The sequence below is a fragment of the Pyxicephalus adspersus genome, chromosome 6 (assembly GCF_032062135.1).
Source record: "Pyxicephalus adspersus chromosome 6, UCB_Pads_2.0, whole genome shotgun sequence".
Classification (NCBI taxonomy): Eukaryota; Metazoa; Chordata; class Amphibia; order Anura; family Pyxicephalidae; genus Pyxicephalus; species Pyxicephalus adspersus.
Genome location: NC_092863.1, coordinates 75587356 through 75611087, shown reverse-complemented (window position 1 = coordinate 75611087; position 23732 = coordinate 75587356). Strand labels below are relative to the sequence as shown.

The window sequence follows — 23732 nt, the reverse complement described above, 5'->3', positions numbered from 1 at the left end:
CTGGGCGTTAAACAGCCCCGGTTACTTTGCTCCCTGTCCTAATGAGGAACTAAAGTTTATTTATTATTAAGACAAGTGGGTGGAACAGAAGATAACTGCACTTTATACACTGTTGGTTTAGGGGACAGCTAAAACCCAATACGTCTGTCATTTTTTGCAGTTGTTTCCATCATGTTACTATCATTAACTGGAGGTAAAGTGAAAGTAAATGAATATTTTTAAGATTTTTTGATAAAGAAATGGAGGGAAAACTTATTTTGACCAATATAATTCTAGTATTATAATATCTACAACAGTAAACTTTATTTGTTATTGTACATAGAATATTTGACCCATCATTTCATTTTAATATGCTTTTGCTGATGGCTAGCCAATGGCAAATGTCTTTTTTCATTCATTATTTCATATTATCTTCTTGCTGTTGAATTAAAAACCTTAATGAAAATGCTTGTGATTTTTACCAGATTGTAGCCCTCAATAAAACAAAAGAGCGGATGCGCCCATACCACATCCACCATGAAGATGAAGATCCAGACATCAAGAAAATCAAGAAGGTAACTTGCAAACAACTAAACAAAGTTTGTCACTGTGCTACTATGTCCTTATAGTCATTCAGGGCAATAATTTTACCACATAACTATAAGACCTATAATACTGACTACTGGCTTTTTTTAAATTTTAGAGTAGTACATTCCTTTATGTGTATATACCATTACCAAGTTTTTACGTGCATTCAGTTTTCCTTTATTGTATTCAAAATGAATGCTAATATGGCTGTCATTTCCAAACTATTTATTAAATGTAGCCCAACAGTCATACTGTGTTAAAAATTTTCATAATTTCTGGATGCTAGTGAAAAGTTAAAATGCCCCTTTTGGTCTCACCTGGTTATTGTTTTATTAAGTATTGGAGAAGAGGATCTACATGGAAGCCTGGCAACTACCTTTTTCAGAGAGAGATTAGGAAAGGCATTTTCAGTATTTATGTTTTCAGATTTTCTTAATTGATGAAGAGTTTTAGGAAACAACTTGGCTAGAAACAAGAGCAAAAGGTCCTTCATGGTAGGTTATTTTTGAATGCAAACAGTAAGAGGGTAAAATTTTGCAGAACATTCACTGCAGGTACTCCTACTGGTGCATGTGTTTTAAATAACAGTGATTGAGTCACCTGCAATAAATGGTTGTTTTGTGTGTCACATTCACAGGTTTATCAATATGCCCCTAAGATTAGATTATTTTAGCCAAGTTAATTGGATATATTAATGATTTTGTACACAATAAATGTTTTATCACTTTATTGACCTTGCAAATATACTGCATACAAATACTTGCTGATTTTCCAGAAATGCATTCAGCAATAATAGTAAATTTAATTTTTTTTTCTCTAAGTCTGAGTTTTATAAATTAAGCTGAAATTGATTGCACCTCATGCCATAGTCACTTCATCCCCTTATACATAGCCCCTTATGAAATCTAGTATGGGTTACATACATATTTTTTGCCATCCATATTTTATAGCATGAACCCTATGTACTGTAATTTCGATTAAGACAAACAAACAAATGCTCAATTTAATGGCCGCTTAGCCCAATATAAAAACCAAAAAGGTATCCTAAATTAGGAAAATCAATTGATGGCAATAGAAAATTCTCCAAAAATATAGCGTCTGACTGTAATTGTTTTGTCTCATTGATTGTCCAAACGTCTGGGTTTTGTCTAGTGTCTATAATATATAGTGCAGAGAAATGCAGAAATTGATTTTCCTATCCAATTGTTTCTCAATGTAGACATTTATTGTGCATTAATAATATGGAAAATAACATGACACTGTACTTGTAACAGAATACTTATATCTCAAAGCTTTTCCTAAAGTTTTATTCACTTTAGTGTACTTAGACATGCCAATCATAAAGAAACTTAATGTTCTTAGTGACCAGTTTTCACCTTACCCTGACACCTACTGTTAAAAAAAAAAACAGTAAAAAAAACATATTTTTGCCCCAAAGCTTTCATTTTTTGTTGAACATATTGAGGTCTGTTTGTTGAATAGTAAATCGAGAGGAAGGCACAAAGCCTGAGCTTCACTAACATAATTTATCTGTTCAGGTTCAGAGCTTTATGCGAGGTTGGCTGTGTAGAAGAAAGTGGAAGACAATTGTGCAAGATTATATATGTTCTCCGCATGCAGAAAGCATGAGGAAGAGGAATCAAATTGTATTTAACATGGTAGAGGCCGAGGCAGAGTATGTGCATCAGCTTTATATCCTTGTGAACTGCTTCCTTCGGCCCCTGAGGATGGCAGCCAGTTCTAAGAAGCCACCCATCAGCCATGATGATGTCAGCAGCGTTTTCCTCAACAGGTGACAACACTTTGCCTCATATTCAAATATACGATTCATTGTGATATATATAGGGAGCTCAAAGTTTGGGACACTATACTGAACTTGTTATAACCAAATGCTACATCTCAAAAAGAATCCACAAACTAAATTGTACACGAAAAGGCAAACAGACACCACCTGATTGGTGTGAGACTTATTATTTAAATAAATATAAAAACGGTACACAATAGTTATAACAACATTGTCAAGCAAAGTTGTAAAAGCAAAGCATGGAGATAATGTGTTTGGGTAAATATTAGTACAGGGTGAACACTATTCACAGAATGGAATTCATGTATATAAGATCTTGTATTTGGAATAAAATTCTGAGCAAAAGGATTTTTATTAACTACATGTTACGTGGTAAAAAAGCTGCATCTTCAGGAAAAAAGCATCATAGTTGTCACATTTACCTCTTCCTCACTAAAGCGTCTGTGCCTCTCTCCTGTGCATACAAGTAGTTCTGACCTGTGCCTGCTCTTCCAGATTTAATCAGTATCACCCCTCCCACCAGCCAATTAGGAAAAAGCGTCTTAATCGCCCTTGGTCACAGCACGCTGCATTCATGCAACGTGTCTCCACTAGTGCCGAGCCCCCTAGCTCTGCTGAGCATTTCCTCTACACCTGCCTTTTATTCAGGTTCTTTCCCAGTCCAGCTTGTGTGTTAAACTATTTTTGTCCAGTCTGTTGTTTCCCTGCCTATTCTTTTTTTGTTGCTCCTATGTGTCTGCAGTGACCTCCGTGTCTCCCGTGTCATCTGTGCCTTCTGTCGCTTCCTGTGTCTCCTGTGTTCCCATGTGTCTGCGGTGGCCCCCATGTCACCGGTGTCCTGCCTCAGTCTATTTCCTGCCCGGTCTTCTTTTACCATTTTCCTGCCCAGTGATTTGGTACAGTGCATTATCCTGCCCACTCTGATATGTCCAAGGACCGCAACCTGGGAGCAGCCAGCAGTGCAACATCCTGACCCATCCTCTGGAGAAGACCTTAGATTCTGGACTTTGGCCCTTCTTAGGGCTTACACCACTACTTTGCAAGCTTAAGCGCCCCCTAGAGGTTCCGTCTTCCTTAGTGTGTCAATAGTGCACTACTATGTAATTAACTGCTACCCAACCACAACTGATCATCAATGCACTGGACAGGGGATCCCTCAAAAATGAGCCTGTTACTTACCAAGACCTTACACAGTGTCTCTAAACCAGGTTTCCTCCAAAGATTGCTAGAGGTTTCTTGATCAATGAACAATGTGCCCCTCAGGTCACTGTATTATATAAAAAGAGATCACAGAGCTGACCTTAATACCTATATATTCCATCATACAAATATGATAAAGAGATACAAAGGTTTCTAGTAAAAGCTGGCTTAGTAATTTTTAGTAATTCCATAAAAGATGATTTCCAAATGTCGCTATTAATCCCTCTTTAGCCCATAATGGCTGTTAACAGGAAACAATAGCCAGTGCTTCAAGAAACATGCTTCTTTGATTGTTTTTATGCTTTTAAATGGCATTTCCATAAAAGTATTGGTGACATTGAAAATATGACATGTTTCCTGGCACTATGCTTCTCCATTCTTTTTATCTGCTTAGATGAATTACACAAGCAACAGAGCACTTTACATAAAAGAAAAAATGCCTCAAGGATCCCACCAGTCATTCCTAAAAGATTTACAGCAGTAAAGACATTAAAACTGATTCCGTACTCTGTACTGCGTCTGTGACAGCTTTTTTTTGTCAGCTAAATTTTATCTTCTGTGGCTATTATAGAGCTGACTAGATCCCAGAACATTTATCTTCTCTGTACCATCATTCACAGTGATGATAAAAAGCTGCATGAAGCTTCATTCAGTCTGTTAAGTTTAACCTTTAAACATGACTGACATAATGAAATCATCAAACACAATTGGTATTCTGAGACAGAGTGTTCGCCTATATGTCAAAATCCAGCGGCGGTCTCTGGGATTGACTGTTGGATTCTAATGTGTGCACTTGGTGTTCCTTATCGCTTTGATATTTCTTGTGATTTCTTGGAATGCTTTCAGAAAAAGACAGTTCATAGGATTTTAGTAAAGATGACAATAACATAATATTATTATTAATAATAATATTAATAATAATAATAATAATAATAATAAACAGGATTTATATAGTGCAAACATATTACGCAGTGCCGTACATTAAATAGGGGTTGCAAATGACAGACAGATACAGACAGTGACAGAGGAGCTTACAATCCAAGAATTGTAGCTTTCTATTGTTTTCCAGAAACTGAATTTACACAAGTGACATAAAACTGAACTGTAGGTAAAATTAGTTTCAAGTTTCCCAGTAAAATGTCCAACATACATTTATGTGTAATACATGGGTTGCAACACATGTGTTTTTTTGCATTTTAAATATACATTTATGTACATTTAAACATGTTTTTCCATGTATATATTTTTAATGTACAGTGAGGAAGGATCAGTGTAGAGATTTTTTTTCAGGTATAACAGGCCCATTTTTAGAGAGCGAAACTGAAAGCTGTTAACATCCAAAATATTTGTACTTCAACAAAACCAAGCATACTGATATCATGCTTTGCAAATGGCAAGAAAGCCATTAGTTTTGTATGTTTATAAAATAAAAACTATGTCCAAGTTATGAAAAAATGATTTGATAAGTTTCAGTTTATTATGTTGTTTTATAATAAAAATTTAACACAAACCATTATAGGTTCCTGGTAAAGTGCATATCTTAGCAAAGTTTTAGGCCAAGTTTGGGAAAAACAATTGACTCAGTATTTCGGATTTAGCTCCTGCCCTGCATTTTCTCACCCGGCACCAGGGACAGGCTCCATTCATAGGGCTGTCTTTCAGACACACATAGGTGCTCGAAGGCAGAGAGAATATGATAATCAAGAATACAATCCTGCACATTTTCAGAGTGCCAGTGTCTGTCCTCAACTTATGTCTCAAATGCCAGCTCCATTTACCCATTGAATTGGGCAGAGCATGTCATTTATGCAGATCAATCTATCTGCTAAGAAAGTGCAGAGTGGCAAGATGCGTTTGTGTTATATCTCTATAGACCAATTTATAATTTTATTAATTTCCCATTCATATTGTGAAAGCTTCCAGCTGTGTCTTGTTTACTGGGAACCGGCTAATTACTACAGTCCTGACCTTTATGGATGACCTGTTATTTCACCTTTATATTCATCATTCTTTTCTGATGTATTATTTATATATTTCATTGTTCAATATTTTTAGGCTTACTGCAGACACAATTATGTTTTCTTCATACACTTATTGGAAATCAAGTTAAATATTGAAATGCTGTTTAACAGTAACATTTGATCTTTGTGGTAATTGTTGAATATCGAGGGATTAAAATGCGTCATTGTGTTGTTTTTTTTTTTCTTTTTCAGTGAAACCATCATGTTTCTTCATGAAATATTTCACCAGGGTCTGAAAGCCAGAATTACTAACTGGCCTACTTTAATTTTAGGTATGTGAGTCTGATTTCTAATGCTGTAAATAATACATGAATGGGAACTGCCAAGTGGAATGGCTACTGTCTTGACGTCTGGGACTTGAGTGCCGTTTTGATATGCTCATATCATTTTGAAGTCTTCCTTGTGTTAGTTGAAACGGCATAACTTTTTTATTATGCTAAATTATATATTGCCGATTGCTTCTCTTACTCATCAATCTGTTGCTGAATTTGAAGTACTTGTATAAGTTAATTTTTATTATGAAGTTTTTTTTCTAAAAGAGGAAAAGTACTGTATATTGGTTATAACGTTTTTGCTTATATATATATGTATATACACACCCATATTCTTGTAATTCTGAGATATGGCCATTTCTTCTTCAGGAAAAGTAACAGAAATCTGATATACTATAAGTGATGGAATTTTGTTTTCTACAGTTTTGATATGAGAAAATTTATTGTAGAAATAGTTCTCGGTTCACAGAAAAGTATTTTACATAGGTGTTAATCAGATTGACCTTTGCATCTTAGTCCTAGAATCAGATGTCCCAAGAATATCCATCTTAAGGTTCTTCTGCAGCTTCCTGTCTGTCTATGTGTGTAATATATAATCCACAGAATTCAGAATGGTCAATGGGTCAAACTGAGACTATAGTGCACAAAGTGAATATGAAAAGTGAGAATAGAAATCACAACTGGAGAATTATAGCAGAGCCAGAGAGAAGAATAAGGTAACAGACAGAGAGAACAGACACTCTGCAGAGGAAGGGACATGATAGAACAAACACCAGTGCACTGCCCGCTGCCTTCTTTTTAAGGACAGCTTTCAGGGTTCTGCTTCTTTCCAAACTGTCCTAATCAGTGGGATATCACTGAATACTTAGACTTATTTACCTTTGTTCTCCGTATAATACCGAGCTATCAGTCAGCATTATATACATAGGAGAAATTACATTTTTATGCTATGAGACTTTTTAACATTAGATTGAGGTGTCCTAAGCAGATTCTGCTCCATCGTGTTACCATTTCTGTCCAACAATGGGTGATGTACATCTGTTGATGTTATTCTTCTTATATTCACATGTCTTTACAGATGTTATATACTACATTATAGTATTCTTCTACAGCTGTTGTGGTTTATTTTTTTTTAATTTAAAGGGAAGGCCCTGTATAGTATTGACATGAAAATAGGTTTGTTTATTCACAGTTATTCAACTTAATAGATTTCATCAAAGTCTAGTGTTTTTAATGTAACATTATTCCAGCATTACTAATGGGTAGATGAGCACTTTGTTCCGAACAATTCCTGCGGATAATGTCCACAAGCAAGGAACAGATAATTGTAGGTTAGTTTGCCACATGTACAGTATCTCGGTGAATATCTCCAGCTATTAAAGGATTACAGGGGATTTACAGGTTTTTGTGATTCCATTTGGGCCACGGTATGCAAAATGAAAAGAATTAGGTAAAATGCATCTTCTACCCTGGTTTCTAAGATATAACTTGACTTTGAAAAGAGAATCTGTAAGCTTGAAGATTAGATGCTTGGTACAAGCATCATAATGTGATTGTTGGATTGTTTTTTCCCTAACACATCATAATGTATGCGCAGTATACTGTGAATGAGTTTGGATAAACATGCAGTGTGTATGGCACTACTATTGGATGCATGCTGAGTTGAGTGAGTGAAAGCATCGCACTAAACTGATGGGGGCAGATTTATTAAAGCTCTCCAAGACTGGAGAGGATACACTTTCATCAATGAAGCTGGGTCATCCAGTAAACCGGGAATGGATTTCCTAAAAAAAAAATTTGCTATTTGTTAGCAAATGTTTTCAAACAGAACCAGATCGATTCCAGATGTGCTGGATCACCCAGGTTTACTAATGAAAGTGTATCCTCTCCAGTCTTGAAGAACGTTAATAAATCATGCCTATGGCCTCAAAGTGGCTTTACAACTGCAGTGTTGGGAGAAGGTTTCGAGTGAAAAGATGAATGTAGCAGAATTTCTTTTGACTTTTCCCCTAACTTAAAGGGAAATAGACAAAAGTAATGTCACAGAGGGGATAACTGTAGAAGCTGAAATAGAAAAGCATTTTTAAAAATATAAAGTGATGACATTAGCAGAAAATGTTGAAAATATTGCAGCATTTTCTTATGAAGTCACTCACCTAATGGCCTGAATATGAAAACATTACTTGCTTTTTAGGTTGCTCTTCCTTGCTTCCTCTAGACCAGCGAGGGCCCATTACTCCATACAGTAGCTTGTTGCCTTTGTGAACCACCAATCTGACATGGCCCTAATAGAACTGTGGAATGGCCTCTAAATAGACTTTGACACTATACTGAAATTGTGACATCAAAAGGGATGGTATGAAATTGTTTCATGCCTCATAGGCAGCCTAGTTAGGTGAACTGAATTTCATATTTATTAATATAGAATATATCATAAAAGTAGGTTTCATTAAAATGTATTAATACATGTAATTTAGATAAATCATACTATACAAGATTAATTCCCTTGAAAAGTGCAAAAATGCTTTTCAGTCACTCAGAAACACTTTTCAGTTCTTATTTAATCGCAAAAGAAGCAGCTTTCAGTTAATATAAGTTACAAAGACCCAGATGACAGCCCTTGCCCAGCTGTAAAGAGAATGTAATTCTTCCTCAAAGAAACTCTTCTAATAACCAGACCAGGACAGCTTTGCTGCTGATGCTGCTGACTGATAGAATGGACAAAAACTGGCCCTCAGAATCTGGCTAAATGCATGGAGACAAGGAAAACAAGCAGAGCCAAAACAGACTAGATACAAGAAGAGAATACTATGAGGAGAAAACATTAGGTAAACTGGCTAGAGTAGACATGGACAGCAATATAGCTCAAAGCAACAGGGGATATTTGAAAGAATATAGTATGAACTGGCAAAACTGAGACTATATTGCACACACGGTGAACATAAAAAGTGAGAATAGAAATCACAACAGGAGAATATTAGCAGAGCCGGAGAGAAGAATAAGGTTGCTGACAGAACAGACACTTAGCAGAAGATATGATAGAACAAACACCAGAGCAGATTAGACGGATCACAATAAAAGGCAGAATGTAGTGTTGTGTTCAGAAATTGACAAGGACAAAGCAAGGCGAAGCACATATTGGAGGACCAAGTGCACAGGAAATGCAAGTTGAGATTCTGATCAAGCATCAAATGGAAATGTTTCAGCAGGAGACAAACAGACCCACACCATGAAAGTGTTTCTAAACCTAAGAACAAAAACTTTACACATTGCAGCTTATCAGTCCCTAAATGTGATGATTGCATTAGTTTTCTGTTGTAGGCTTGTGATCCTTTATTTTTACTCTGTCTGACTTGCTAATAACACACTTCCTGTTCTAGAGTAAAATCATTCACTGTACTGAAGGAGCAGCATTGTGATCCTAGGAAAGAAAATTTGTTAATGCTAAGGGCACCTTCTCCTCTCCAAAGTACAGTGCGGAGGTTTTATGCAGTCCATGTAGAAACAAAAAGATGCCTACAGATAACAGTCTTCATAGAGAGAAGCCTTGAACAGTACTGTATTTCTAGATTTTTAACAGTATCAACATTTTTTTATCAAGACAACAATCCATGTTCACTGCAATGTCATGGTTAAAGCATATTATTCAGTTATTGGGCTCCTGTTGCTTGTAGCATCGTTTTTATGGATGGTTCCTGATAGACCAGGTATGAGCCTACGCATAGGAAGCTGTACATCATTCAGTTTATGGGTGTTGGCTTTACTTACCCCAAAGCAGAAAGAACTGCATAGATAATTGTTTGTAAGTCTATCATGTGTAATTTGGCCCCCCAGCATCATAAAGCGATCCACCATGATAATTTACTCAACGACTGTCCGAAAACAACCGCTGTCATTTCTTATGGTCAAGAACGCAGTGTGGTGCATCCTGCTCATCCTACCCTCACTATAGAGCTGAACAATGCATCGTGTATAGTGCTCATTCATTTTACTGTTTCCAGCAATAGAAATTTCATGTCTGTTCACAGCTTTAGACCTTGCCAGGTCTGACATATGAAGCAAGAATCCAAAGTAGACTGAATAGGTATGTGTTAACTGTAGATTTATTGTTTAAAAGGTATCTTAGAGAAACAGATATCAGCAGAGGAACCTTGACTTATTATGCACACAGTGCTTTTTTGTGGTTGACCAAGAAGAATCTGCAGACTTATTGTTTTGAATTTTTATACAGAGATGTGGCAGGTATATTAGTTTCCAGTTTCATGTTGGGTAATATGAACATGCCGCATATCTTAGGTGAAAATGTTTTCAAACTGAGGCCACCCTTTACACGAGAATAGACTCAAATCCAGTATTTGTATCTAATGGATCCCTATTGATTTCTGCAGTTCATGCATTCCACTTTATGGTTGTGCAAATTCTGATAGATGTATTCTTATGAATGGCACAGTATATAGAGAAGAGGCTTTTCATCACAAGATGAATCGTAGCAGAAGTGTACTGGATTGTGTTGTTGTTTTCAGCTCCTGATTAGTCTGCACAACAACTATATCCATCATGAATTGCTTTCGGTCTTTTAAAGCATTGAAGTGGGTGAAAGCCATGAATAAAAACACAATCTTTTCAGCTTCGGTTCATTTTTATCTATCAGCTTCTGTTCTAATTTTAGAAATCATATTCCTTCTACAAAGTCATTCTTCCATTACAACATGCTTTACCAACCCCCAAAAGTGACAGAAGAACCTTCAAAACTTAACGGGGATGATTTGCTAAAGGGGTATAGGCTGTTCATATAGCAATATGAATTATCTTGTTGCAGCAATGCTGAGCGTAAACAGCAGCCTTGGCATATAAAGTGCACCAGTCTATATTTTACATAGTATAAAACTTATCCAGACCTTGTTTAGGTAAAATTTTTATATAATTCTTTCACAGACTCATCACATTACAGCTATTACAGCTTCATATTCCCGTATATGTATAGGTACATTACATGTAGTTGTTTTAAAGCTAGACACTAGGCATACATTAAACACATATTAATGCAGAATTGGAACCATTAACACATTATTAAATGTATGCACAGCTGAGTCTGAGTTTAAAAGAAAGAAGCAGCACAAGGATTCACTCCCTTTGCTTAAGAAGGACAGGTATGCGGCGCACCAAATCTTTGTGCTTTGCCTTGAACATAAGATTAATTAAAATATTTGGGGTGCTTCTTCTAAAACATTAACCTTTCTACATGTCCCTTAGGAGATACCACATTGTTAGTTTTCTTGGATCACTTGATTAGTGTTTAAATATGTTTACATAAATCTGTTTACTGCAAAATAGTCCAAAGAACATGTAAATGTGTTCCATGTGGATACATGTAGTCACTGACCATGTGACCTTATTGTATGAATTTGGAATGAAACCAAGGGGAGACCCTTGTCTTCATCCAACAACTCTTTCATTTTACTTATTTTCTTTTATTTTTTCTTGTTTTACCCAGCTGACTTGTTTGATATTTTACTGCCCATGTTGAACATCTACCAAGAGTTTGTTCGGAATCACCAATACAGTCTGCAAGTGTTAGCAAATTGTAAGCAAAACAGAGACTTTGACAAACTCCTGAAGCAATACGAAGCCAATCCAGCCTGTGAAGGGAGGATGCTGGAAACTTTCCTCACTTACCCCATGTTCCAGGTATTCTCATTCCATCAATATCTTGTTTTATTTCAACCAGTGACATTCATTTTAAACAATGACCTTTTGGATTGTAAGTTCTTCGGAGCAGGGTCTATTTCTCCTCCTCTGTCATTGTCTGTATCTGTCTATCATTTGAAACCCATATTTAATGGATAGCGTTGCATATTATGTTGCTGCTATATAAATACTGTATAATAAAATGTTGAATTTACCTATATAAATTACTTAAATATATAACGATCCCTGTCCTTGGGACTCAAGTGTTAAACACTGAAAGTTTTAAAATGAATAAATATTGTAATCACCAATAAACCAATTAACATCATTATATTTACTTTGATGTGGTAGAGCAGCTATATGGCTTTGAGCAAATAATGAGGACCATGTTTTACCACCCCTATCATGTGATCGACTAATGAAGAAGCAGTAATGAATATAGACACAATGATAACTTTCCTTCTGCCAGAAAGTTTCAAGCACTACCGGTAGTTGCGCAGTATTGTACATGCAGTAACCCTAACTGGTAAGAAGTCCTACCCCTTCCTAGATAGAACAAATGCTAGTTCCATGTAAAAACATACATTCATTTTTAACTAATTAGTAAATAAATTAAATCATCTTTTGCTTGTTAAAAGTTTTGGAACTGATTGCTAGTTTTTGAACTTGTGTTTTTAAGCAAGGATCCAATAATGCCCATGGCCATACTAACTAACATACATGTGCTTTACATGCTAAAAGAAATGAATTTCTGTTCTAGTCCTGAACCTTATACATTCCTGCCAGACAGCATAGTCAGACCATTGACTTTTTTTGTCTATTGCAGGCAACACAGTTTGATCACCTTGCCTGCACCCCTGAGTGTGTTTAGATTTCAGGACATGTGCATACCATTCTACCCCTGTACTCCCTTTCTGGATCCGGGTGCAGCAGATAGCAATAAGCTCAGATCTGGGACAAACTCAGATACTGTATTAATATTAGCTGTCTTTAACAAATACAAATATTTTATGTCCACCTTGATTCTATTCATATATATATATATTAAATTCTGCTTTTTTGTAAGAAAAATACCATCTGCATCTCCTGAAACCGCACATTACTTCATTATTTTCATACTTTAAAAAAAAATAGGTGCAAAGGACAACAGAATTAGTGACAAGCTAAATTATAGCTGCACATCCCTATCTGGCAGTAGAAAAATGAAGTGGATGAATATAATGAGGCCTCCACTTCTCATAAATCAGGACTACTATATCTGCTCTCACTGAGCAACAGGGCCTTGTGTACATTGTGTTTACATATGCACAGGGACATGGAAGGGATAGAAGATGCCATTTCTCCACTGGGAGTCCTTGACAGCAGACATTTACAACCTATTTAATTGTCTGCTAACATGACTTCTCGCAAAATACATGTTATTCACACAATGAGGCATGGCCATATTTAATTATTGGTTGGTTGGCAAACAAATAGCTTGTGTTGCTATGGTTATAGCAGTGGAAATGTTTTGTATGCACATTTTATTTCAGAGGGATAGAATGAATGAACATTTTAACTCTTAATTGAATTTTAAGCCCAGTGCTAAAGTAAATATATAGTATTTTTTTCCATGGATCCCTAGGGTTCCTCCTGAGTTTGCTAGGGGTTCCATGAGCTAGTTGTGCCTCTCAGGTCAGTTTAAGTGATGTGAATGTTGTTTTGGCTATCTGTAAGGGTGACATTGGCTAGTAATGTAGGGGTATTCTTCTTTGTGACCACCACACTAATGTACTGTGAGCTGTGGATATACCAGAGGTTCCCTGAAGACGTAGTCGATATTTCAAGGGTTCCCCCATGTTAAAAAGAAAAGTTGAGAAAAAACTGCTGTAAAGTGTAGGGCAGTAATAAACAAATGAAGCTGGAGATTTATCTGTGTATATCTTTGCTAATGTCTAATGCAATATCTATATCTTGCTAATGGCATTTTAAAAAAAACCTTTCTGCCTATAAGGCCTGCCTTCTTTTACACTCAGTGATATCATCACAGGGTCCTTGTGCTTCTCGTTGCAATGCAGACAGATCCTAGCTAATGGGGGCTGGGACTGTAGGGTGCTATCTTAGTAGTCTGCTCAAGAGCCCTCAGCCCTGATTACAAGCAGTGGAATGGCTCCCGGGAGATGTTATGCAAATATCAAAATGTCTTGATGGGTGGATGTCAGTTTGGAGAAATTGGAGTTCTTAGAAATTCTTCATTTGCATGCAGATCCACAAAAGTAATTTGCCTTGTTAGGGAGATTTCAATAAGATTCCAACAACAAGTGAGAGGATATACAAAGTGAAGAAAATGCTCTTTATGACAGTTGTTGCACGAGTCAGAGTCCCAGTTGGGTGATTTCCTCATAATTTTTGTTCTGGTTCAAAATACAATTTTGGATTTAGCCTTACTTTAAGTTCTTAGAGTAAATCTCTCCAATGGCACACAGAAATGAAAACCTAATAGGAGATTTACCTTCTGCCTAAAACAACAGAAAGGTTTGGTTTTAGATGTATTTTAGGCACTCAAGAAAATGCTTCTAAGTTTTTAATTAATCTGAGATCATGAGCTTTTTGCCAGCTTCAAAAAATAGATATTTTTATATATTGCATTAGCATTCCTGTCATTCATTGGCAGGACCGGCACTGACTGTGGCCTAAGCCCAGGCATCATTGGGACTTGGATCTTACATTCAGAACCACTTGTTTAACAGAATTGGTGAATGAGAACAATTAGATCCATGCGGTGGCTACACAATTTTGATGAACTCATATTTTAGCTCTTTCTTTCCCCCTTTAGATTCCCCGCTACATTATAACTCTTCATGAACTTCTGGCTCACACACCTCATGAGCACGTGGAAAGAAAAAGTTTAGAGTTTGCTCAGTCCAAATTGGAGGAGTTGTCTAGGTAAGCCATTCATACATTCCTTCTATGGAGTCTTCTTGTTTTATCCTTCTTACTTTACAATATACACAGTGGTGTCGGTGCAAATCACAAATTAGCTATTGTCAATGATAATTATACATATATGATCTCCTTAAAAAATACCTAGAACCATCCACGTTACATTATGCCCTAGTCATGGTTACAATGTTTGAAAAATGTTAGAGAGGAGACTCCTAAAGATTCCTTTGATAAGACCTTTTGCTTTTCCAATCTACCATGGAGAGAGTAATAGGGTTCACAGTAACAATATGGCTTAGAAATTGCATCAGCAAAATCCTCACAAGATATAAGATGCCAAAGACTCATCGGGTTCACCATAACTGTACAGTTTTGCCCAAACATTGCTCAGTCCCCTTCCACTCAGATCATATGAACAAATGTCATGATTGGCATGTGTGAAGAATAAATTCCCAGATAGTGGAGTGGAGTAAAGGTATTTTGCAGATGTCTTTTCCTGATTTTAAGTTACTGGACTTCTATTTTTGAATAAAAAAAAGTCTTGTGTCACCTCCCAAATCTACATCCACAGTCTGCAGTTCGAGTATAAGGAATATTCTAGTTAATTGCAGTTTATATACCTGTAGGGTTACAGATTATTGATGGTAATGTGCAAGAACCTTATGGCTACACATCATGCTGCTGGTGAAATATATATATATATGTGTGTGTGTTTATTTTATAATAAAAAGCTATTCAAAATGTGTATTGCTCCCTAATAAGGAGCTTTTTTTTAATATAGCAACTATTCAGGTTGTAAGAGGAAGTATATTAGGAAGTAACACACTTGGACTGAAGAAAAAGTGCTATTGTTATTGTAGTACACAGTTATTTTATTGTGCCTATTTGGAGACGCAACACATTTCCACAGAATACATATCTTTAGAAATACAGTACAGCAAGAGCCTGTAAAGTGCTCAGTACGTAACCTGCAGCAAAAGCTCCTGGATTTATATTGCTAATGTCATCTTCGCTTGGATCGGGCATGGGAAGTATTTGACATTAGTAAAAAGCATGTTTCTAATCTAAATCAGATTAAAAGATTAATTGTCTTGGCCGCTTGCACTGGTCTGATTTGGGAATATTTAATTCATTCACATATAGATTAGTATATGACATTGTATTAATTTTCTAGGATTCAATTCATGTTTCAAGTACTGGCAACCCATAATTAGTGTACAAGTTATTGATGAATTTTAAATTAAATTTCATGTAATCCCTAACAATATTCTTTACTTATTTCCTCCCTATTGTTCTGTAAAATTACCCATTTTGTTATAATTGTTTGATAAATTAAAAAAAAATTCTGTTGATCTTTCAAGATGTCAAGCAATGTCCTGTGCACTTTGCAGTTTTGTCTCAAGAAATGTTATCAGCCAACCAATCTGGACTACAAAATTCCCCATCCCCTATGGAGATGAGCGGGGGGGGGGGGGGGGGTGCTCCTGCACAAAGATGTTCACACTGCTTCTCTTTAGATACAGTGCAGTACCAGAACCTTGTCACACTAGGATTGAATGCACATGTTACCATGTTGCCTAGTAAAAATAAATGAAAACAACTAATAATGAATGCAGCTCCAACATCTTTGGAATGCTGAGCTACAATATTTTACATTTTTGGGTTCAGATATACTTATTTACATGTATATTTAGCAAGTACAGGAAGTCCCCAGTTTACATACGAGATAGGGACTGTAAGTCTGTTCTTAAGTTAAATTTGTATGTAAGTCAGAACAGGTACATTATTTTAATAAATGCAAATATGACAGATGTTTGTCCCAACATAATATTATGCAGCATGGTGTCAGTTACTGTATAAAATCCTCACTGTCAGTTAGTCACAAACAAAGCAGAAAAAAATCTTATGGAGCCTAGACATTCAATAACTAACTGTATTGATATGCAAAAAGAAACAACTGCAGGTTTTGTCTTGATCATTAAAGAGTTGGCTCCAGAAAGAGCTCACCCCCCTAGGATCACCCACAACCTCAGCTGGGTTTAGCAAAATATTTCTTCTGTAAGTCATGCAAGCCGCTACCTCCAAGCCTTCTGCACACAGCGAGCAGGGAAGCCTGTTCATATCTAGGAGGCGTCTGTATGTCGGATGTCTATAACCCGGGGACTACCTATATTCCAGTATGAGTAGACATATTCCTTAGATGTTTACACTTTCACTACCTTCTGCATAATGGAATGCTTTTGTGGTGCACAAAGACATTTCTTGAATATGCAATTATCTTGTTAATATGTATATGCAAGTAGCATCATGTGACCCCCAACTCCATTTCTAAAAAATCTAAAGATGGTCAAATCTTCTTAAATTAAACTTCATAATAGGAAGAGTTTGTTTAGGTGACTTTGTCTATGTGGTGTTAGCATTTCAGCAACAAGTGATGAAACAATTCGTTAGCAGACGCAGCTTGGTGCAGGGCTGCGGGATTGATGCTTAAAACCTTTGACTCCTCAATATATGGTACTTTCCTTTCCAACCTATTATTCAAGCCTTTTTAAAAAAATTTTGGACAGAACAAGTTCCTATCCATTTGATAATAATTGGGGCTAGGAAGCTTTGGATGAAGAGGAGCATTTAAATGAATATTTTTAGGGTTTACATTTTAAGTTTGCAACTGGTATTATCTAAACAACAAGAACAAATATTTTACCGGACCTGGTGACTGCACCAATGTCTTTTTTTAATGCTTTATTAACTTGTTGATTCTGGCAGAAACATACTTTCTATCCTAGGGTGGCACAGCTCAGGAAGTTTGAGGTGATTGTGGACATTGGTATTTTGGTGTTCTTGGAAGTAAACTGGGCAGGGCTGAAAACACTGAGCAAAAGAAAATAGAAGCTAACTAGATTTTTTTCACAAGATCAATAGGAATATGTTTTCATTTATCCAACAAAATGTTTTCAGCTGTAAATTTTACAGACCAAAGGGGATCTAGTAAGATATTCATTGTTAATGTTTAAATTCACTTTGGAACTGTTGTCCTAATGGCTCAGGGGTTCTAAACTAGGGATCAATAGAACCAGATGAAGGAGGCTTTTGTGTAGTATTATATGGAAAAAAAAATGTAGTTTATGGGTATGAAATGTTCTGCTTTTTTTAAGCAGCTGCATAGTATGGTGCTCCATTTATTTTCATGGAGCTATTGAATCTCTTATGTATCTTTTGTTTAACTTGTGTAGTTCTTTCTTCTGACACTAAATAAAAAGCATTTCCTGAACATGGATTTTACTATTTATTTGGGAAAAAAATAAAATTTTTCTTTTTCTTCCATTTCCATTACTTCCCAGAACTGGGGGAAAAGGGTGATTACAGCCATATGAACAAAGCTTTTGTTGTGGAAATATCAGTCTGCACAGTATTGTAGGGTTATAATGGAAGTATTGTATTGTGAAAAGGTTCTTATGTGTTTAGTTTCTCTTCTCTCCTAAGGACAAAGACACTCTCTCCTTTTTTATTTTCTTAGAAAATTCAAATACACTATAACACTTGTTGTACCCTTGCAAAATGAAGTATATACAATTAGAAAAGTTACCAGAAAATTTCATTATAATAAGAAAGTATTTTTCTTCAGCCCAGGTCATTTATGGTTGCTGAGAAACACTTGTTTGTATCACTATGTACCTTCATTTCTCAGAAATTAATGAGGTGATTACTAATGAGATTTGCTATTTGCCATTCTTGGTGTATCTACTCTTCCGGAAGACCTGGGGCAGGTGCCCTTTTCTGTTATTAAATGTGTTATTCCAGAAAGAACGGACAATTTACAAAAGGTCAGGACATTCTAAATGTTCAGTTAAAGTTTACATCTGTGCAAGTTAAATAAAAAAAAGCATACAGAGTACATATCTGCAATACATGCACATTTCTCCATGTTGTATCCTTTGCAGTATGGAATGATCTGCCTGAATCCAATTAACTTCCAAATTTCCTATTAAGTTGACTAACACCCAAACAATCTTGTCAGCCTTGCACAGTTTCCTCTGTTGGATTACAGTATGTTTTCCCTTGTCCTCCACGCATAAGATGTTCTATAGTCCAGAGAACTGGGCAAGAATAACAACACTGCTTGTAACTTCTCTGCCAAGAAAATTAAAAGCTTACTGTATTTCCAACAGTCAACAGGTATTTTTGTACTTGTAAAGTGTACTTGCAGCATATTTAAAACAAAGAAATATGCATGTAATGCAGGGATGTATTGCAAATGTGCATGATTTGTTTGAACATTTTGCACATATTTACTCTTTATTTGTTTTGGGTTTCATCCTCCTTTGACTTTGCGTATCATTCAGGAGTTCTATTGATTGGTTCTGTCTGCAGTAGCTTTTGGGTCTCTCCCACCACCCGACACAAAGTAATACCCCTTCTGCACTATTTTATGAAATTGAAAAACTATTAATGAAACAGCAGGTACAGAGAGACCTTTCTTAATGGAAGAAGTGGGTTATACAATATTCCCTGTGGAATTTTACTCTAGTTCTTCTAGAACCTAATGTCAACCCCATCCTTAGAATAGATTGAAAACCAAAATGTGGCTAAGGAATAGAACAAGTGTCAGGATTTTTTTGCTCTAGTTGTCCCTTTTTCATGTTTGTCCTGTCCCAAGGACAGACATGAAGGAAAATCCAAATTTCTGCTTTACCACCAGAACAGCCATAAAAGGGAAATTCCTCAAATGGGGGCACGTGTTTCAGTGAATAGCATTTCCTTAACATTGGAGGGATTTCGCTTCATTACCTGTTGTGTATACAGAATAGGACATGAAAAAAGTTCTCCTCCATGGCAAAACCTGATTGGGAGTTTTAACTATCTCCTATTTCCTATTATGAAAACAAGCTGTGGCTTTATATATACTTTAAATTCTAGGTTAATATCATTTATTCTACACAATTTAGTTAAGTAACATTTTTTGGTTTTCCCCCCCAAAAAAAAACATTGTGAAAAAAAAATGACGGATCTTTTCAGCATCTGGACAATTCCCAAAACTCGTGTTCAGCTAATTTTAGTCAAAACATACAAAACTGTCACAGCTTGTGTATAACCTTAGAAATCTGGCAGGAAATAATGGAGCCATCTGCTGGCATTTAGTCCAGGGACTAGAGCGTTTGCATAGCTGCAGATATAAATACGTTGCTCTGTGTTTGAAGAATTCACCTGATGATAACTAAGCTTTAAAAAAAACTTTATGGATTTTTTTTTTTATCTAACAGGGTTATGCATGATGAAGTTAGTGACACAGAAAACATTAGGAAAAACCTCTCTATTGAAAGAATGATTGTGGAAGGCTGTGATATTCTTCTGGACACAAGCCAGACATTTGTACGCCAAGGTAAACAGTTTCTATGGTGGGAAGTATTTTATTATTGTATCACTTGTTTGTTCAAAACTGATGTTTAGCTGCCTTATTAATATTAATATTTCTATTTTGTTGGCCAATTATATTGTGACAATGCAGCCACTGACACATCCACATCTCACATTCATAGCATCATTACATTTAGGCCATCTTCACACCTATGCATGTTGGTTACCCCCAATGCACATATACAGTGCAAAAGTGGTATTCAGCTTTCTTGTGTCACAATGCAAAAATGGGAATATTCAAGGCATTAAGAGCACAGTTAAACAGAGCAAAGTGCCTTAAGTTGAATGTATAGCCAGCTTTGCACTAGGGAACATGAATATTGCGACATACTATTTTGAGAATTCGCCAAGTTCATGCTCCAAGTTTGCACACAATAGCTCCACTTTTTAAAATATAAGAAGCCATTTTTTTATTCCAGGTACCCTTATCCAGGTGCCTTCAGTGGAGAGAGGGAAACTAAGTAAAGTTCGCCTGGGACCTCTGTCTTTGAAAAGAGAAGGGGAAAGACAATGTTTTCTGTTCACAAAACATTTCCTAATATGCACTAGAAGCTCAGGGGGAAAACTACACTTACTGAAGGTAAGACACACATTGCAATTTTTTTCTGTCTTCATATGTAAATAATTTATATGTGCAAAGTCTATGGGGCATATACATGAACAGCATCCTGTAGGCAGTCCGGTGCAGACGCTGAAACCATCTGTCATTGACTTTCCACTTCCAGCACTGGCTCTAATCTTTTTCTACTCTGCAGCTTAGAGTTGTGTTTTAAAGCACTCAGGGAGCTCTGTAATGTCAGATGGTTAACGATATGCTGAATAGAGGACACACTTATTTATTTTTAAATAGATATAAACCCCTACTCGAAGCATTTAGGGCTCTTTTACACCCACAATGTGAACCTGCGTGGCTTCTGTGCTCCTGGGAGTGGCAAACCGCACTACGGGTAAACAGATTTTCAGTGCAAATTTTCAAACAATCATGGCAAAGCCAAAAGTGACTATACGTTACATTTGAGAATTACGCTGTGATTTGATGCAAAAAAACAGTTTCAAACTTCTCCCAAAAACTTGAATGGAAAAAGTTGGGATCATGATTGATAACTCTGCAAAAAATTCTGTGCCTTATTGCGTGTTTAAATTGACCTTGAGTTTAGGAACAATTTACGAAGGACGACCACTGTAAAAGGCAACAGAAAAGATTCTCCATAGAACAGAATGATGCTTTATGTACAGCACTTGTTTGTTCATCTGTCACTTTTTTTGTCGCTGGAGACCATGCATGTGTGTACCATTCATGTGCATTGCATGTGTGTACACATCTAAAGTATCTGAACATGAAACTTCATGGTAGGAACACCAAGTATGATTTTATTAAAGCTAAAATATTAAAAATTACTTTTTATAAGATTTTAGTGACTTGTTTTACATCTAGTAATCATAATGCTGTTTAATATATTGTTTTAATATTTACTTATATTTTCATTGTCACATGCTCAAGTGGGTACATAGATTGGGGTATTGACAAAGTAGAACATCAGGCAGACAGCTAATATGAATATAATGTTGCTGGGATATTGTACAGTCATTGAGGTCACTTTACAATTCCTTGGTTGAACTGCTCTAACCCCAGTCTACTCAATAGACAACTTATCTGTTGGGTAGTTAAGTGACACGGAAATATTTAAAATTAAACGGAGAACTAAATTACTTAGCTGTGTCAGATCAGACTCACAAAAAAAGATTAACAAGTAAAGTCTTCTGTACTTCAAATGTGTATTTAACCTATTGTCTGGATTTTACCTTTTACTGTAGAATAAAGAGGAGTTTTGTCCGCACTTCTCTCTTTTTCACTTTTTAGCCAAAAATCCATGTACAGAACTGGTATGCATCCATGCTGCAATGTATTGTCAAATGGGAAAAAGCTATCTAACCTCAATTAGGGAGATTTGTCTTTTGCCTCTGGGACTTCTGCATTAAAGAGCACTTATTTGGTATCTTTATTATTTAGAGCAACCAGACAAATACATTCTAGGGTAAACTTCAGGAAAAGTAACATTGGGAAGCATCATGGAAATAATTTATACCTTATTTTTCCCCATTTCTTTCTAATTAAAAGCTATAAAAGAATGATATAATTATATGTAATTCTTCTACCAAATGAAATTCTTACTCTGAAGCAGAAACTATATTTAAGATTTGCTATAGAGGAAAAAGTAGGTCTGAATTTTAAAGGCTGCAAAACTTCCATTGATGACCTTGTTAATGTTTAATTCCACACAAACGAGGATAACAAGATACAGCTATTGGCAAGATTTTATTGCCTGTGGAAGTTTTATAAAGTTCTGGTAATATTAAGGTCACATGACTTTCTTGATATTAGAAAGAACTGTTATGTACATTGTGGCAACGGTAGGTAAGTGGAAATCTTCCATCGGGCAGTTCTGTTATAGTGGGATATCTCTATACATGTGATGCGTAATCATTTCCAGTAACAGGTAAACAAACATGTTCTATGGAGATAAGAGGGGGAGGATGAGTGAGCAGCAAATAAGAAAGCACAGCGGTCATTACCAATCACTCATTCATTATCCTGCCCCGATATCAGGAACTGCTGTACATGTGACAGGCAAATTTCTTCATTTTGGGTGACAATCAATTGATGTGTGTATGTAGATTAATGGAGAGAGTCCATCCTACTCCCTGTTATTTATTTGGAACAGGTTGCAAGGGGAAATATCCTCAAGATGCACATTTAATTGCCTTACTGTGTTATATATTTATATATACCTATATTTATATACCTATATACCTGTACTCAGTTTGCAGATAGTACATCTTTAAATGCTTGTATAAAGTACATGCTTGCATTTGCTGGTGAAAAGGATCAAAAGCAGAAAATAGATTTCTGTTGGTCATTTCCATGTTGGGTTGTGAACATGTGTTTTTACTGTAGTGATCCATGGTGGAGGTCAGAATGCCACATACATTTGTGTGCTTCCCATTGAGAGATTTTTTTTAACAATTGCTTTTCCTAAATGTCAAATGTAAACAAAGTCACTGACATCACATGTTTTTATTTTGTCCCCTCCCTACCCTTAAGCTGATATTTGGTCTCAGTTATGAAGTGTTAATACATTCCTCTTTGGTTTCCTCTCATCTGATACATCCAAGATTGGTAGGATGATATCAGTAATATCCTGAAGGTTAGTGGAAAGGCTGTGGCCTTATATTTAACTGGGCTTGTTCTGCCAGATGTTCCATTAATTTTATTTTGTACATTAGGTTATAAAAGGATTGCCAAATAGTATTCTTGTGCCAGTCTTCTTTCTCGGCTGCCCAGTGACCGGCACCATGCCAGCAAGTATTAAAAAAAGTAAGACCTAGTATAGAAGTTTTTGAGGCAGTTTACATATCCAAAAACAAAAAATAGAACTCGACCTTTCATTCTCGTATTTTGATTGATTACTTTCTTTCAGAAAATATTTTTAGAGGCAGTTCTGTATTTTGGAGATTTGATAAATGAAGCTTCTTCTAAAGGGTCATAGTGATAACAAATGGCATTATTAAAAGGCTCTCTATTAAGATATTGACAAAGTTAAATTCCCAACACAGGCTTTTAGTTCCAAACATAAATTACAATTACAGGCTGTTAATCAATGTCCCCGAACTACAGTCTATTTCAACAAACCACTTCATGTGACTCAGTCCCTACAGGGTACCTGTGTTGCAGTACCTGCAATAAGAAAAGGCAGTAAACATACCCGAATGGCAGCCCATGTTTTCAAACACCACTATGATGATGCTCCCAAGATGCCTCAAGTATAGTACAGGAATTCATGC

General features: G+C 36.1%; 1 protein-coding gene across 1 annotated transcript in view; it reads left to right on the top strand.

The window, feature by feature from the left end:
* The window catches only part of RASGRF2 (Ras protein specific guanine nucleotide releasing factor 2), a 155208-nt gene that overhangs the window by 73452 nt on the left and 58024 nt on the right, over positions 1 to 23732 (top strand). Inside the window, exons 4-10 of the mRNA XM_072416210.1 lie at positions 465 to 554; positions 2106 to 2359; positions 5785 to 5864; positions 11359 to 11552; positions 14368 to 14477; positions 19736 to 19854; positions 20309 to 20469. Of these exons, the coding sequence (XP_072272311.1) occupies positions 465 to 554; positions 2106 to 2359; positions 5785 to 5864; positions 11359 to 11552; positions 14368 to 14477; positions 19736 to 19854; positions 20309 to 20469 (1008 nt within the window). The remainder of the gene's footprint in view (positions 1 to 464; positions 555 to 2105; positions 2360 to 5784; positions 5865 to 11358; positions 11553 to 14367; positions 14478 to 19735; positions 19855 to 20308; positions 20470 to 23732) is intronic.